The 16,935-nt window shown below is 41.3% G+C and overlaps 1 protein-coding gene across 1 annotated transcript in view; it reads right to left on the bottom strand.

Moving 5' to 3' along the window:
* Positions 1-16,435, bottom strand: part of LOC101480775 (uncharacterized) — a 33,219-nt gene extending 16,784 nt beyond the window's left edge. The window contains exons 1-7 of the mRNA XM_076879353.1: positions 16,399-16,435; positions 7,282-7,413; positions 7,093-7,197; positions 6,777-6,896; positions 4,636-4,782; positions 1,693-1,866; positions 1,367-1,540 (exon numbers count right to left, since the gene is read on the bottom strand). Coding sequence (XP_076735468.1) covers positions 1,367-1,540; positions 1,693-1,866; positions 4,636-4,782; positions 6,777-6,896; positions 7,093-7,197; positions 7,282-7,370 — 809 coding nt within the window. The 5' untranslated portion in view covers positions 7,371-7,413; positions 16,399-16,435. The remainder of the gene's footprint in view (positions 1-1,366; positions 1,541-1,692; positions 1,867-4,635; positions 4,783-6,776; positions 6,897-7,092; positions 7,198-7,281; positions 7,414-16,398) is intronic.
* Positions 16,436-16,935: the final 500 nt, after the last annotated feature.

Raw genomic sequence — 16,935 nt, 5'->3', positions numbered from 1 at the left:
ATGTGTGATTTTTAGCAGGCTTGGTTCACCCCCACATCCTGGGAGCATGGGAGAGTTCGTACCTTGTCTTATTGTTTTACGGTAGGATTAACGTAGCTATGTTTGTTTTAGTCTAAGTGCCTTTTGGTTTGATGAACTGCTGGACTTTGAGACCAGCAGGTTTAGGGAAGATTTTATGGGGCCACACTCTGACACCCCCCCCCCCCACCCCCCCCACCCCCCCCCCCCCCCACACACACACACACCCAATGAAGTATAAAATAAAGACCGGGGCAGTTTCTCAGGTGCGAGTCTCAGAGACTGCCCTTGCTTGCAAGAAGTTCTGTGTGTTTCTCTTCTCTGAGTCTTTACTGAAGAAGTGTTTTAGAATATTTTCCCTAACAATAAACATGTAAAAAAAATCATTATGAAAAACCAATAATTAAAAGTCAAGTAATCCACCTAAAGGCAAATGAAAGGTCAGTTGGCAATTCTATAAAAGTTAGATCTTTATGCAATAACTAGTGGATAATAGGGACCATCTCCTTTTCAACTTAAGATGCAGACAAGACAAAGCAGAGTTGTTCCTAGGAGTACGGGGCTTGGATCCATGGTCAGGGGATACAGAGCAGAGTTAATTTTAGGGCGAGCACAAAATCAACTTCTAAGTGATAAGACAGGTCCATTTCACTATAGATACCCTCCAGAGCAAGATTATCCAGACTCTGCAGGAACTGAAAACTCTTCTACCCTCTCCTATCTTAGAAGAGGTTTACAAGGTTGTGGACAAGGCTCAGTGGGCCCAACACTCTGAAGGAAAAGAAAATTCCACACTTTGTTAACAAAAACCTTTACTTCCCAGTCTGAACCTACACAACTCAGAGAAGAACACACACCTGAGGACAGTCAGGAAAAATGGGTGAAGAACTTTTCAGACTGGAATCTCACTGAACCTGAAAACAAAGTATTAGCCAAAGGACACAGTTTTGCCATTTCTCCTCAACAGTTGCCCATAGTGGACCTCATCACAGCCACAGAAACTGCCATACGGATTAATAAATTATCACAGACAGAAGCAGAGCAAATCAGGATGAAAGTTTCAGCCACCCTCTCCAGTGGCAAAGTCCCTCCATCTAACCTCACAATACAAGAAAAGAAGGCCGTCGCTTCCCTGAGCAAAGACCACAACATCACCATTTGACCCTAGAACTGAAGAAGCTTCTCAGATGAGAGGTGAAACGTCTTCAAGTAACTTAAACAAGTTCAGACGCTTTTCTTTCCAAGCTCCTTAGACTACGATGACCTGGATGACTGAGAACCTTCACAGACATATTTCAACAATATAACGTTTTTAAATGATCATCAGCAGAAAGGTTTTAAATCTGACCTTAGAGTTTCCAGTATACAGTTGGGACTCTTTACTCCAACAGACAGAAGCTTCACTCCTGAGTCCTGCAGGTCACAGTTACTCAGGTCCAGCTGTCTCAGACTAGAGGACTGGGAGCTGAGAGCTGAGGACAGAGCTTCATAGCCTTTCTCTGAGAGCTTACAGTGACTCAGTCTTAAAAATAACAGATAAACAATAAAACAACACGTTTGTTTAAGTGTAATGAGGTGTTATTACAGTTAGTAATATTTAATCCTGTTTTTTTTCTTCATTCTGTCAGTTGGTATACATGCATACATACATATGTACATATAGCTTGATCTGACCTGAGAATATTCAGTTTACAGTGTGGACTCTTCAGTCCATCAGAAAGAAACTTTGTTCCTGAATCCTGCAGGTCAGAGTTACTCAGGTCCAGCTCTCTCAGACAGGAGGACTGGGAGCTGAGAGCTGAGGACAGAGCTTCATGGTGTCCCTCTGACAGGTTACAGAGATTCCGTCTGAAAAGTAACATTATAAAAAGTGTTAGTGGAGAATACAATTCATGGTTAACTAAAAGAAATAGATTTAAGTCTGGAGAAAAACCCACTTGTAATTGGCTTAGTAAAAACATAATTCTAGGAGTATAGCTTAATGGAAACCAATGAGGAGCTGGTAAATTGTCATTGTACTGAACTTTGGACCATAATATATACTTTTTAATATTCAATTGGAAATAGTGGTGGAGAAAAGGTTAAAAAAAATAAAGAAAAATAGATCAGGAGGAATGACCCCTGACCGAAACAAGCTTTAGCTTCTTCCCTTTAAGCCCACCCTCCCTAAACATCTTTTTTCCTTTGGCTAGTTTCAGGATGTATACTGAAGGGCAGCACTTAGTCTTTGTAGCTTCACATGTTGGTTTAGAATAGAGCAGGGCGATATGACAAAAAATATTTATCACTATATACATTTGAAAATTTGCGATAACGATATAACTGACGATATAATTGACACTAGACAAAATACTTTACAACTCCACAACTTTATTAGTGCAAAAAAAAAACCCATCAATGTATTTTACTTAAACAAGCAGCTGTTTTTTATGTGCATTAAAGTTATATAAAAAATTTTACAGTGCAAACGCAAATTCCTTGCTGACAGTTTAACTAAAAGGCATTTCCAGTGGAAATTGGCCAACATATCCTCAGCATAACCATGTAAAATATCCACAAAACTTAAAAAGAGGTTATACACACACAACACGGTAACATTATGTTGAAGCACAGTACGTATCACTCCGTGAGGCTCCTGCCTACGACAACCATAATGCTCCGACAATCCATCAAGCGGTGTGGCTTCGTAGCTTAGCAAAGTCGTACTAAATCATTTCACAGATTTTCGAGCGCCGGGTACCACATAAAATCGTTTTGAGGTCAGTAAACACAACCAGAATTCATACATAAGGCACACGGGATTATAAGGGGCACTGTCGATTTTCAGATAAATCAATGGATTGGTTTTAAGTGTGCCGTATGTTCCAAAAAACACGGTAATAACGACGGCCCGCTACCATGCTCTACCAAAAATAGTGCTTTGTTGTGTATCTGACGGATGAAAGCTAAACCAGTTCCACACCACTGAAGTTGCAGCATTTTTACAAACCAATTCTGGTTCATCTGTTTCATTCAACGATCCGCTTTCACCCTTCTCATTCTCCGTCACTGCCTTGCTTTTTCTGCCATGTGCATATGAAAACAAAGGCACTGCACATGCGCGTTTTACCCATATTCTATCGCGATATTTCATTTTCTTATCGTTGCCTAACATTATACCGGTATTACCGTGAACAGTATGATATGGCCCAGCCCTAGTTTAGAATTTGTTAAAACAAACTGTAGACCTACTAAAAACAGATTTTCTGGCTCATGATAAAGAAAGGAAAGATCTCAGATCCATTTGCAAATTTTAGAACCTGATTCTGAAATATGACAGTGGACATCTCAGTAACAAAGTCAGTCATTTCCTGCTTAGTCTGGGTCAGAACACTGCATTTATTCTTTCGAACACTGACCATATAAAACAGTGTTCTGCTTAAAAGTTGTACGCAAAGCAAATGAGCTAAAATCTCAACTTAAGTGGAAAGTTATTGTTCTAAAGAAACACCAAAAGTAAAGCAGAGACTAAAGTTTACATTACAAATTAGGAAAAACATCTCTGGACCAACCAGACTGTCAATGAGTGACCCAAAACTGGTAAGCCTAAAGAAAAAACATGATAGCCAAACCTCTCAGTAGACCACACTGAAGGCAAAATAAGGTAACCTTTATTAGTCCCACACGTGGGACATGAACCCTCAGAAAGCTGAAGAAAAAAGGTGCCTGAGGCAGAACCATCCATTGTCAACAATTAGGAGGCCCAGGACAGAGTACTGAAAATCAAGGTGGAGTTAACAAGCATACATTTTCACTGCTATGCAGATGACACCCAACTCTATCTGTCCATGAAGCCAGATAACACACACCAATTAGGTAAACTGCAGGAATGTCTTAAAGACAAAGGATATGTCTACACTAATCTGGATCATTTCCAAGCAGTTGTATGTCCACACTGAAACAACTGAAACGCTTATGTTCCGGGACTGCGCATGTTTGAAACATAATATGATTCGACCTGCCTCATTTCTGTTTGCCGTTTATTTACTTTCTGGCTCTTTGAAACGTCGCTGCAAAATGTTGAGGAAAAGCATCAAGTTTTTTAAATGGACTAACAATGAGGTGGAGTTGTTGCTGCGAGTAACACAAACTGACTGATATTCATCTTTAATAGGGCTGTCAAAATTGAGAGCAAACATTATGATTGCCCACTCTCCAGAGCTGAGTTGACAGCTTCTGTCTGATATCGGGCTGATATGAACATGTAATTTGTGGGGTTTTTTAGGGGTTAAAAAATTATGTTATGTTGATTTTAATAATAAATAATTTTGATGAATAAACATGTGCCATTGTGTGTTCTCCGTTTGGTTGTGACTTCTTGATGTTTTTTTTTTATATATATAAATAAAAACAAACTAAATATAACAATGTACAACACAATCATATAAGGAGTATGCTGTGAAGTCCCAGCCTCCACCTGATTATGTAATTAACCAGCGGACAGGTATGTTTATATATTATATATTATAACTTCTATAATTATGACTATATTTATAATGTATTTATGTACATTTTATACTTGGGAGCAGTTAACACTTAACACATGAATGTCACATTCACAACTTAGTTATAACTCACGTTTCTGTTGCAAAGGACGGTACAGAGTCCACGGACTGATCACTTCCCAGAGACTGAACACTTCCTATCGATCCATAGCCAGACTCTGTTTTAGAAAAGTCCTTCCTTCTAAGAGGAGAGGAAGACCACAAGGAACTCTCTCCAGATCTGACAGATAAAGAGAAAAATACATCTATTAGTCATTTTCCACTGAAGCTTTTCTCTACTCTCCTCAGACTCTGCTCCCTGATCATGGTTCTGTTAGAACTATCCTCCTGTTAAAATGTAGCTTTTCCTTCCCATTGTCACCAGATGCTGCTCATAGTAGATCACCTAATTGTTGTTGTCTCTCTAATATTGTACATTTTTATCTTACAGTACAAAGTCAGTTGATTTTTGTTGTGAGTAGATTTTAATGTTTTGATTGGAATCTAAACTCAAACCTGTCATTAAAATGTTTTAAATGGACTGCAATAAATTTGGCTCATTATATTATTTATCTGTAATATTTATAATAAAACATAAATGATAAATATTTTTTTATCAGGGGTCTGTACATTACTAGTTTGGAAAGAGTGAGCTTATGTAAATAGTACTTGCTCCACTGTCTGTGTTACACCCTTTCTGTCTGTGTAACATAATAAAAGGATAATTTACAACCAGGGCAGGTTTTAAGATGAGGTGGTGTCATCACAAATGTAACCAGGATTTTGCCGCTCAGTGAGTCTTGTTTTGTTGTTTTTGATTTAAAACCTCTTAACATGTGTGTGCTGAACACAATTGGATGTAAAAGGTCATCATGTACATCATGTCATCATGGGGGCAATCGTGGCTCAAGAGTTGGTAGTTCGTCTTGTAATCGGAAGGTTGCCGGTTCGAGCCCCGGCTCCAACAGTCTCGGTCGTTGTGTCCTTGGGCAAGACACTTCACCCGTTGCCTACTGGTGGTGATCAGAGGGCCCGGTGGCGACAGTGTGCGGCAGCCTCGCCTCTGTCAGTGCACCTCAGGGCAGCTGTGGCTACAATGTAGCTGCCATCACCAGTGTGTGAATGTGTGGATGACTGAATGTGTAAAGCGCTTTGGGGTCCTTAGGGACTAGTAAAAGCGCTATATAAATACAGGCCATTTACCATCATGTAAGAGTCAGTTTTTTTGACTGACCATGTTGCATACATACAGTGGGGCAAAAAAGTATTTAGTCAGCCACCGATTGTGCAAGTTCCCCCACCTAAAATGATGACAGAGGTCAGTAATTTGCACCAGAGGTACACTTCAACTGTGAGAGACAGAATGTGAAAAAAAAATCCATGAATTCACATGGTAGGATTTGTAAAGAATTTATTCGTAAATCAGAAAGTTGGACCTGTGTCTTCAATTAAATCTTATACTTTATTATTTCAGGGCAAGCAAAGAATTGAAAAACAAATTATTGGGAACTGCTAATGAATTTCTGGTGCTGATAATTGGATTGATTCAAGCATCAAAGGTAACTAATCCTACTGAACAGTTCATTAAGTAGAACAGACATCCAACAGGCAGCATGAACGATTATTTCATTTTTATTTAGTAGGGTGGATTTTAAGGGTGGACAAATGGGGATGTTGGATTGTTGGGGATGGTTTCTCATCTTTGATCTTTAGACAAGATGTTCAGTTCTTATGACAAAGTTTGATTCCTTTGTGTTTAAAGACAAATCCCCTGATTGTGCATTATTGACTGTAGTGAACCGGTTTGATAAACAGCTGATATTTAATTTCTTTAGAAACTGTCTTGTGATTTTATTTTACTGGTAGAAAACTGTCTTCTTGGCATTAAAGACAGACAGCAGCTTACTGTTGTTTTCTATGAAAACTAGGGTTCAAACTGAATGTAATCTAAGAAGTAATTACTGATGGTTGAGTTTAAGTATAAGTGATTTCTATGCTTAACTGAGTTTAATGCTAACTTCCTCCAACATCCAGCACAGCATGACTGATGAAGAAAACATGAGCAAGAGCATCACTTCCTGTTTGCTGAAGTAGATTTTCAGTTGGTTAGAAACCAAAGGCTTGTTTTAAAGAGACAGTTTAAATGGGACTGAGGGAATGATGCGTTTGCACTGCAGTTTATATCAAACAACATCAAGCAGTTTAATCAAAGAGTTCATGTTACTAACAGCTCACCTCTCTGCAGCAGTGACTGTTCTTCTTATAAAGCTGTAATCAGTGCTACGATTGTAGGTCATGGGCATGACAGAAAAACACCTGCGTCCAGGTTCAGGTTCAGCAGGTCTCTTGTAGATCCTGTTAGGGAAGAAAAAAAAAAGTTTTTCATTTGCAGCCAGAAGCTGATGAAGACTCAGAATACCTTTGTCATTCCAAAAAAAGAAAATTGTTTGCAGGCTGAGCATGAGCAAAAGGAAACTCCAAACTAGTGTTGGCAGTGTAAGAACAGAGCGCCACCCAGAGGTAAACAGTTATTTACACTGTAACAGCTCACCTCTCTGCAGCAGGCTCCTGCTGGGATTTAAAATCAATGAAGAGGTGCTTTTTAGACCCATCACTCTGTAAGGACCCAGAGCTGGGTGGAGGTCCAGGTTGGTTCCTGTGAATAATGATGGAGCAGTGATGTGAGTGCTGAGCTGTGACATGGAGAAGAGTCATGGACAGTTAGAGATGGTCATCTCACCTCTGAGCTTTGGTCTGGCTCTCATGTTCCCCACACAGAGTGCTTTTAGAGGGAGGGGCTCCCTCCTCTCTGTCCTCACACTGATCCATGCTGCTCAATTCACATCAGCTCACACACACTTTCTACCTTCACCTGCAGAGGAAACACAAATCATTCATGTGCACATCAACAGAAATCCTCCTTTCCATCATGTGTGCTGTCCAAATATCAGCTGCTTCTTTCCTGCTTTATCTTCAGCAGCTCTCATTTCTAGAAATATGGACAAATTTATTAAACCCCCCAAAATATGACTATCCAGAGTTGGGACCAGGAAGCAGAGTGTCAGTCTTACACGCCTCTCTGCAGCTTCTCTCCTCCTGCTATCCCCCAAAACCCATCTCCATAGAGACTGTGTCAGCTTCCAAAAAGACAAAAAACAAACTAAAAACCAGCAACAAACAACTTAAACATAAAAAAATCACAAAGAAAGAACAATACAGTATCCACATCTGAACCAAAGAGTAAAACAGTGAAATGTGGATTATTAAATATTAGGTCTCTCTCCTCCAAGTCTCTGTTAGTACATGACTTAATAATTGATCAACAAATTGATTTACTCTGCCTTACATAAACCTGGTTGCAGCAGGATGATTATGTTAGTTTAAATGAATCAACACCCCCGAGTCATTCTAACTACCAGAAATCTCGAAGCACAGGCCGAGGGGGCGGTGTGGCAGCAATTTTTCACACCAGCCTGTTAATCAACCAAAGACCCAGACAGACTTTTAATTCATTTGAAAGCCTGATGCTTAACATTGTCCACCCCAGCTGTGAAACTCAGAAACCAGTCTTACTTGTTATCATCTATCGTCCACCTGGGCCTTACACAGAGTTTCTGTCTGATTTCTCAGACTTTATATCTAATTTAGTTCTGAGCTCAGATAAAATAATTATTGTGGGTGATTTTAACATCCATGTAGATGCTAAAAATGACAGCCTCAACATGGCATTTAATCTGTTATTAGACTCAATTGGTTTCTCTCAAAATGTAAAAGAACCCACCCACCACTTTAATCACACTCTAGATCTTGTTTTAACATATGGCATAGAAACTGAACATTTAACAGTGTTTCCTGAAAACCCTCTCCTGTTTGATCATTTCCTGATAACATTTACTTTTACAATAATTGATTACACAGCGGTAAAGAGTAGACTTTATCAAAGTAGATGTCTTTCTGAAAGTGCTGTAACTAAGTTTAAGAATATAATCCACCCACTGTTATCATCTCCAATGCCCTGTACCAACACAGAGCAGAGCAGCTATCTGAACGCTACCCCAACAGAGGTCGATTATCTTGTTAATAATTTCACCTCCTCACTACGTACGACTCTGGATACTGTAGCTCCTGTGAAAACTAAGGTCTCTAATCAGAAGTACCTGACTCCGTGGTATAATTCTCAAACACGTACCCTAAAGCAGATGACTCGTAAGCTGGAGAGGAAATGGCGTGTCACAAATTTAGAGCATCATCATTTAGCCTGGAGAAATAGTTTGCTGCTTTATAAGAAAGCCCTCCGCAAAGCCAGAACATCTTACTATTCATCACTGATTGAAGAAAATAAGAACAACCCCAGGTTTCTCTTCAGCTCTGTAGCCAGGCTGACAAAAAGTCAGAGCTCTTTTGAGCCAACCATCCCTTTAATGTTAACTGGTAATGACTTCATGAACTTCTTCACAAATAAAATTCTTATCATTAGAGAAAAAATTACCAATAATCATCCCACAGATGTAATATTATCTACAGTTACTCTTAGTACCATTGATGTTAAGTTAGACTCTTTTTCTCCAATTGATCTTTCTGAGTTAACTTCAATAATTACTTCCTCCAAGCCATCAACGTGTCTTTTAGACCCCATTCCTATAAAACTGCTCAAAGAAGTCCTGCCATTAATTAATTCTTCGATCTTAAATATGATCAACCTATCTCTAATAATCAGCTATGTACCACAGGCCTTCAAGCTGGCTGTAGTTAAACCTTTACTCAAAAAGCCATCTCTAGACCCAGTAGTCTTAGCTAATTATAGGCCAATCTCCAACCTTCCTTTATATCAAAAATCCTTGAAAGAGTAGTTGTCAAACAGCTAACAGATCATCTGCAGAGGAATGGTTTATTTGAAGAGTTTCAGGCAGGTTTCAGAGCTCAGCACAGCACAGAAACAGCTTTAGTGAAGGTTACAAATGATCTTCTTATGGCCTCTGACAGTGGACTCATCTCTGTGCTTGTCCTGCTAGACCTTAGCGCAGCGTTCGATACTGTTGACCATAATATCCTATTAGAGCGATTAGAACATGCTGTAGGTATTACAGGTACTGCACTGCAGTGGTTTGTATCATATCTATCTAATAGACTCCAGTTTGTGCATGTAAATGGAGAGTCCTCTTCACACACTGAGGTTAATTATGGAGTTCCACAGGGTTCAGTGCTAGGACCAATTCTGTTTACATTATACATGCTTCCCTTAGGCAGCATCATTAGAAGACATAGCATACATTTTCACTGCTATGCAGATGACATGCAGCTCTATCAATCCATGAAGCCAGATAACACACACCAATGAGTTAAACTGCAGGAATGTCTTAAAGACATAAAGACCTGGATGGCCGCTAACTTTCTGCTTCTTAATTCAGATCAAACTGAGGTTATTGTACTCGGCCCTGAAAATCTTAGAAATATGGTATCTAAGCAGATTCTTACTCTGGATGGCATTACCTTGGCCTCCAGTAGCGCTGTGAGGAACCTTGGAGTCATTTTTGACCAGGACATGTCCTTCAACGCTCATATTAAACAAATATGTAAGACTGCTTTCTTCCATTTGTGCAACATCTCTAAAATTAGAAATATCCTGTCTCAGAGTGACGCTGAAAAACTAGTTCATGCATTTATTACTTCCAGGCTGGACGACTGTAATTCATTATTATCAGGAAGTCCTAAAAACTCCCTGAAAAGCCTTCAGCTAATCCAAAATGCTGCAGCAAGAGTCCTGACAGGGACTAGAAAGAGAGAGCATATTTCTCCTGTTTTGGCTTCCCTTCATTGGCTTCCTGTTAAATCCAGAATTCAAAATCCTGCTCCTCACATACAAGGTCTTAAATAATCAGGCCCCATCTTATCTTAATGACCTTGTAGTACCATATCACCCTATTAGAGCACTTGGCTCTCACTCTGCAGGCCTACTTGTTGTTCCTAGAGTATTTAAAAGTAGAATGGGAGGGAGAGCCTTCAGTTTTCAGGCCCCTCTTCTGTGGAACCAGCTTCCAGTTTGGATTCGGGAGGCAGACACTATCTCTACTTTTAAGATTAGGCTTAAAACTTTCCTTTTTGCTAAAGCATATAGTTAGGGCTGGACCAGGTGACCCTGAATCCTCCCTTAGTTATGCTGCAATAGACGTAGGCTGCTGGGGATTCCCATGATGCATTGAGTTTTTCCTTTCCAGTCACCTTTCTCACTCACTATGTGTTAACAGACCTCTCTGCATTGAATCATATCTGTTATTAATCTCTGTCTCTCTTCCACAGCATGTCTTTATCCTGTCTTCCTTCTCTCACCCCAACCGGTCGCAGCAGATGGTCCCGCCCGTCCCTGAGGCTGGTTCTGCCGGAGGTTTCTTCCTAAAAGGGAGTTTTTCCTTCCCACTGTTGCCAAAGTGCTGCTCATAGGGGGTCATATGATTGTTGGGTTTTTCTCTGTATCTATTATTGTGCGATCTACTGTACAATACAAAGCGCCTTGAGGCGACTTTTGTTGTAATTTGGCGCTATATAAATAAAATTGAATTGAATTGAATCTCAGTGTCAACTGAATGCAGTTAAACAGCAGTGTGAGGCAGAGGAAGCTGCCACCATCTGTCCACCAGATGGAGCCATGAAGCACACACGATGCATTCACTGATACACACTGATTCAATGTGACAGGAAGCTTCAGTCAGTCCTAGCCTGTTTGGTGCCTTGGGCGAACACTCCCTCTGGACACCGCCCGTATCAAAAACCGCTACTGCATGTGTGAACAACATTTTAAGCCTTTCAGCTGATCCATGATTCAAAGAGGATCAGCAGAGTTAATGAGAAGTTTCTTCCATCCAGTAATTCATCATCCATCAACTCTGCTGCTGCTCTCAGTCCTGGATTCTGATCACAAACTACACTCAACAAAAATATAAACGCAACACCTTTGTTACTGCTCCCATTCCCCATGGGATGGACGTAGAGACCTAAAATTCATTCCAGATACACAATATAACCATCCCTCCCAAACAGTGGTCACAAATCAGTCCAAATGTGTGGTAGTGGGCACATCTGCCATATTGAGATAATCCATCCCACCTCACAGGTGTGCCACATCAGGATGCTGATCTGACATCATGAGTAGTGCACAGGTGTACCTCAGACTGCCCACAACAAAAGGCCACCCTGGAATGTGCAGTTTTTTGCGCTATTGGGGGTCTGGGGACCCAGAACCGGTCAGTATCTGGTGTGACCACCATTTGCCTCATGCAGTGCAACACATCGTCGCATGGAGTCTATCAGATTGTCAATTGTGGCCTGTGGAATGTTGGTCCACTCCACTTCAATGGCTGTGCGAGGTTGTTGGATATTCGTGGGAACTGGTACACGCTGTCGTATACGCCGGTCAAGCACATCCCGAACATGCTCAATGGGTGACATGTCCGGTGAGTATGCTGGCCATGCAAGAACTGGGACATTCTCAGCTGCCATCTGCCCTGAACAATGTGAACCATGATTCATCCGTGAAGCGCACACCTCTCCAACGTGCCAGACGCCATCGAATGTGAGCATTTGCCCACACAAGTCTGTTACGGCGACGAGCTGGAGTCAGGTCAAGACCCCGATGAGGACGACGGGCATGCAGTTGAGCGTCCCTCAGACGGTTTCTGACAGTTTGTGCAGAAATTGTTTGGTTGTGCAAACCAATTGTTCCAGCAGCTGTCTGGGTGGCTGGTCTCAGACGATCTTGGAGGTGAACCTGCTGGATGTGGAGGTCCTGGGCTGGTGTGGTTACACGAGGTCTGCGGTTGTGAGGCCGGTTGGATGTGCTGCCATATTCTCTGAAACGCCTGTGGAGACGGCTTATGGTTGAGAAATGAACATTCAATGCACGGGCGACAGATCTGGTTGACATTCCTGCTGTCAGCATGCCAATTGCACGCTCCCTCATTGCTTGTGGCATCTGTGGCATTTTGCTGTGAGACAAAACTGCACATTCCAGGGTGGCCTTTTGTTGTGGGCAGTCTGAGGTACACCTGTGCACTACTCATGATGTCAGATAAGCATCCTGATGTGGCACACCTGTGAGGTGGGATGGATTATCTCAATATGGCAGATGTGCCCACTACTACACATTTGGACTGATTTGTGACCACTGTTTGGGAGGGATGGTTATATTGTGTATCTGGAATGAATTTTAGGTCTCTACGTCCATCCCATGGGGAATGGGAGCAGTAACAAAGGTGTTGCGTTTATATTTTTGTTGAGTGTAAAAGCAGCTTTTTAACTCGTGTCTCTAAGAGCTCTTAGAGTTAGCTTAGCGTTATCATCCTTTGTGGCTAGCTTAGCGTCAGATCTCTGCAGGTGTCTCGTGTGTAAATATTAATGACAGTGAGAGTAAAGGATGTAAAGGTGAGAAAAACACTGCAGCTGAGCTTTGACGTCATCACGTACGCTACGTCCTCTGTGGCTCTGACTGAACTCACAAAGTACAAACTATGGTTGTGTCCGAATTCAGGGGAAGGATGCTCATAAAGACACTACCTACCTACGTCACAAGGTAGTGTCCTTAGACGGACGGGTAGTCAGGAAGTGAGCGGCTGTGGACAGCCCCTTTTTTTTCTCCATAGAAACTTTATTGAACAAACAATGAGTATCCAACGTAACAGATGGGCTGTGGACAGCCTCCTAGCCTTCAACTCCGCCCTTACTTGCGTTTTTTTCCGGTCGCTAGCGCCACAGCGCGAAAACTTTAAAATGGACCCAGAAATGTCGCTCTGTTGTGTGGACAATTTTATTTCTTGAGGACCCAGAAAAACCTTATCGTCGTCGCCCGCACGTCATCAGAGACAATCATATCCAGGTAAAATAATTTCCTTTAATCTACACGCATTTAGGAATTACTTAGCTAATTACACGTACAATTGAATTATTGCCAGCGTTTTGCCAAAAAAGTGTTCGCCTGCCAAAACTGATTTCCAAAGTTTCCGTGCGTAATATGTGTAATATCGGCACAACATCGGTCATTCTTACACATGTACTGTATCATATAAAATATATAAACTAAATATCTTTGAAACAAATAGAATCTAATCTTTTGTTTGTTTGTTTTTTTACATAGCACTTTATCAAACTGTTGTCTGCTACAGAGTTACAAGTATTATACTAATAATATAGCATCCACCATCTCCTGCTTGCATATTTCTGAAAACATCTTAGTGGTGTGGCAGCCACGAGTGAGCCAGCCCTGCAAACCCTGTGGATGGACGATGCAGTGGACAGTGGGAGGAAGCATCCTAAAGCTCTCTTTGCAGACCACCCTGTGTGATTCTCCACTCGCTGATCAGAAAAGACAAACCGCAGGTCTCAGTTGCAGCACCCCATTCACGTCTGATCTTGCTCGAGCAGATTCAGCAACACTGCCAGATACTTCCTGTAATCTATTACAGTTCTTCAAGAAACGGTCCAGGAAAAGGTCACTCAGGTTAATCCTGTGTGAACAACTGAAAATGTTGTTTTTCGATCTTTACATACTGTGTATTTGAAATATTCTTGTTTCATTGTTAGTGTTATTTACTTTCTTGCTATCAAATAAATATCCATGTAATATTGTTCAAAATTAGCGTTATGTTCATACATGTTAAAAATGCCTGTAAATCAAATGAGTTCAGTGACAATTACTGTTTGTTTGAATCAATTTATTAATAACATAAAACCTTTAAACTAATGCAACACATATAACAATGTAACAAATATATTCAAATAAATAAATTTCTTAATACATAACTCATTTTGGAACTAATCTTTCTAGAAGTGAAAACAGTCTGTCCATCCTCTCCCTGCTCTCCTCTCCTCAGCCTCTCTTTGCTAACTCATGTCCTCTCTGATGAGCTCTAGCAGCTCATCATCTCTTTTCCTCTTCCTCCCTGTCGTAGGTGGCTGAGCCACTTCATCATCGCTGTCGTTTTGGTCACACACTGCTGTGCTTGGCCCTGGAGTGTCCTCAGGGAGAGAGGACATTAGGACAGGAGGCTTAATGGAAGGCATCTGTCCTATCACCTCATTCACGAGGGCAAACCAGGGCCAAGTAGCAGCAGTGGGCTTCCCACTGACCCCCTCTCCTGAGCCTGGATACTTGCAATCCTAAAGGCAGAGGAAATTAAAAATGACAGCAGGCAAATAAAAACACCACAACAACTCTTAGTAATTGCACATTTATTAACTTGTGTTCTTAAGAATCATCTTCTTGATAAGACACATACGTACTTTGTATTCTTTAAAGTTATCTCATGTCTTCTGGCCTGCAAGGGGGTGACTTTCCCCTGCAGGCCCATCTTCTCCAGAATTGTCCTGATCACACACAACAAATAAGAGAAGAAAGAAACCAACTATGTTAATCCCTAAACCCAAAGGTTTTCACAACAGAACACCAGAGGAACGTCGTCTGGACATCACAGGTTCTGTACAGCAGCGGTCCGTGAGTCGTTTGGTACCATTTCCCTTGTTGTAGTTGTGTGTCTTATTTTGTAAGAAATATTTACACGTTACCACACGTTACCATAGCGACCATAGAGCATTAAGCGGCAGAGAGGAGGATGTTACTCTCAATGTTGGCGCATTTTCAGGAGGACGCTGCTAATTAAGTTACACAATTACACACTACATTCACGTTTATTATTATATTTACAAAATACCACAGTTTTTGACTTGGTCGGATCATTTTATGTGGTTGTATTCATCCGCGATACCTTAAAGGCCGCTCCGTGCCTGACATAAACCGATCTGTGGTGGAAAAAGGTTGGGACCGCTGCTGTACAGCATGAAGGTTAATAGGACCGCACTCATATGAATATGATGTGTACATTGATTTATTCTTGTACATCCACGCCGTAGCGGCCCAATTCTTCACCCCAGTGAAGAGGTGATCGTTTTCTCCTTGTTTTAATAAATTAAGCCGTTTGGTCTTTGTTCCCCACAACATATCACCAATTCGGAAAAATCTAAATTAGCTGTATGTAAGCGGCCATACATGAAAAACCGCGGGACCCGCGATACAAGCTGGTTTACGGTTATTTTAAATAAACGAAACATGTCTATGCAGATGCCCAAAGCTTAACAACACAACCGCTATAACAATTTAACTTTTGTACAACCAGATTTTCATATACTTACATTTGAAAGTGTTTTCCTCTCCCGCTTCAACCACCATGGTTATCAGAAACAAATCTCCTATATGGCCCGCAATGAATCCTGGGATATGGTAGGACACGAAGGATATATCGGACCATCCTTAAAATTCAGGGCAAAGTAGCACGCATTTGTCGCCACATTTTGAGCAATCTTTGAATTCGGCCAGCCTTCGTCGCGTCGCCGTGACGTCATTGCCTCCAAATATGGCATTGGCGCATCCTTCCCCTGAATTTGGACACAACTAACCCTCAAATTTGTGGAGAGGTAGGACGCATTTGTCGCTACATTTTGAGTGCTCTTTGAATTCGGACAGCCTTTGTCGCGTCGCTGTGACGTCATTGCATCCACATATGACATTTTAAGCATCCTTCCCCTGAATTCGGACACAGCTTATAAGTACACACACGAACGTAGCTCAGAGTGGCGGACACACTCGGCCTCGTTGGTCCAGCTGTGAGTCCGTTACCGTGAACTATGGAGCGGCAGATTTGTGCTAAGCTGCACACAGCTGATATTAGCCAGGAAACATTACACACTGACTTTAATGGAGAGACCGGAAATACAAACACACACAGTTTGTTGTGTGAAGAAATCAAACATGAGCTGAACAAACAGTAAAGTTCCTAAAGACAAACTGTTAAAGGAGGAAACAAAGCAAACTCACAGTTTCTTCACAAAGAGACACCAACAACAAGCTCCACTCCACGAAGCTCAGGAAAGTGAAAGTAAACTTTGAGCCTAATGCGGCGTTTGAAGACACTCGGGAGCATCGAAACACTGTGTGCTGCGTTCAAATAAACCTTGGAAATTCCCGACTGGCAGGTTGTGATTTATTCCTGCTGGCTTTCCTATTTGAAGCACAAACATCCGTCATCACTTTGTTCTTCTTCTTCCTGCAGCGTTTTGAATATTTCAATAGTAAACTGATGTTTCTTCAAAGCTCATTTCAACCTGTTGAAATCATGAATGAAAGTGCAGACAGAGTGAGAGCCAAAGTGAATGTTTATGTTTTATTTGTTATGGTGGTGCAGGTGTTTAGATTTTCCTGCACCACAGGTGATTGCATGGGGGCGTGGTCACATGTTATTTACCCGATGCTGGCGTTCTCAACAGAGACGTTGAGTCAGTGGGGTTTTTACGGTGGCCCCTAGGGACAAAGCATGTACAAAATCCAAAACATTTACAAATTCCAAATAGCACG

The sequence above is a fragment of the Maylandia zebra genome, linkage group LG3 (genome assembly GCF_041146795.1).
Source record: "Maylandia zebra isolate NMK-2024a linkage group LG3, Mzebra_GT3a, whole genome shotgun sequence".
In the NCBI taxonomy this organism is placed as follows: domain Eukaryota; kingdom Metazoa; phylum Chordata; class Actinopteri; order Cichliformes; family Cichlidae; genus Maylandia; species Maylandia zebra.
The sequence above is the reverse complement of the archived record's forward strand: the minus strand, read 5'-3'. Positions and strand labels throughout refer to the sequence as shown.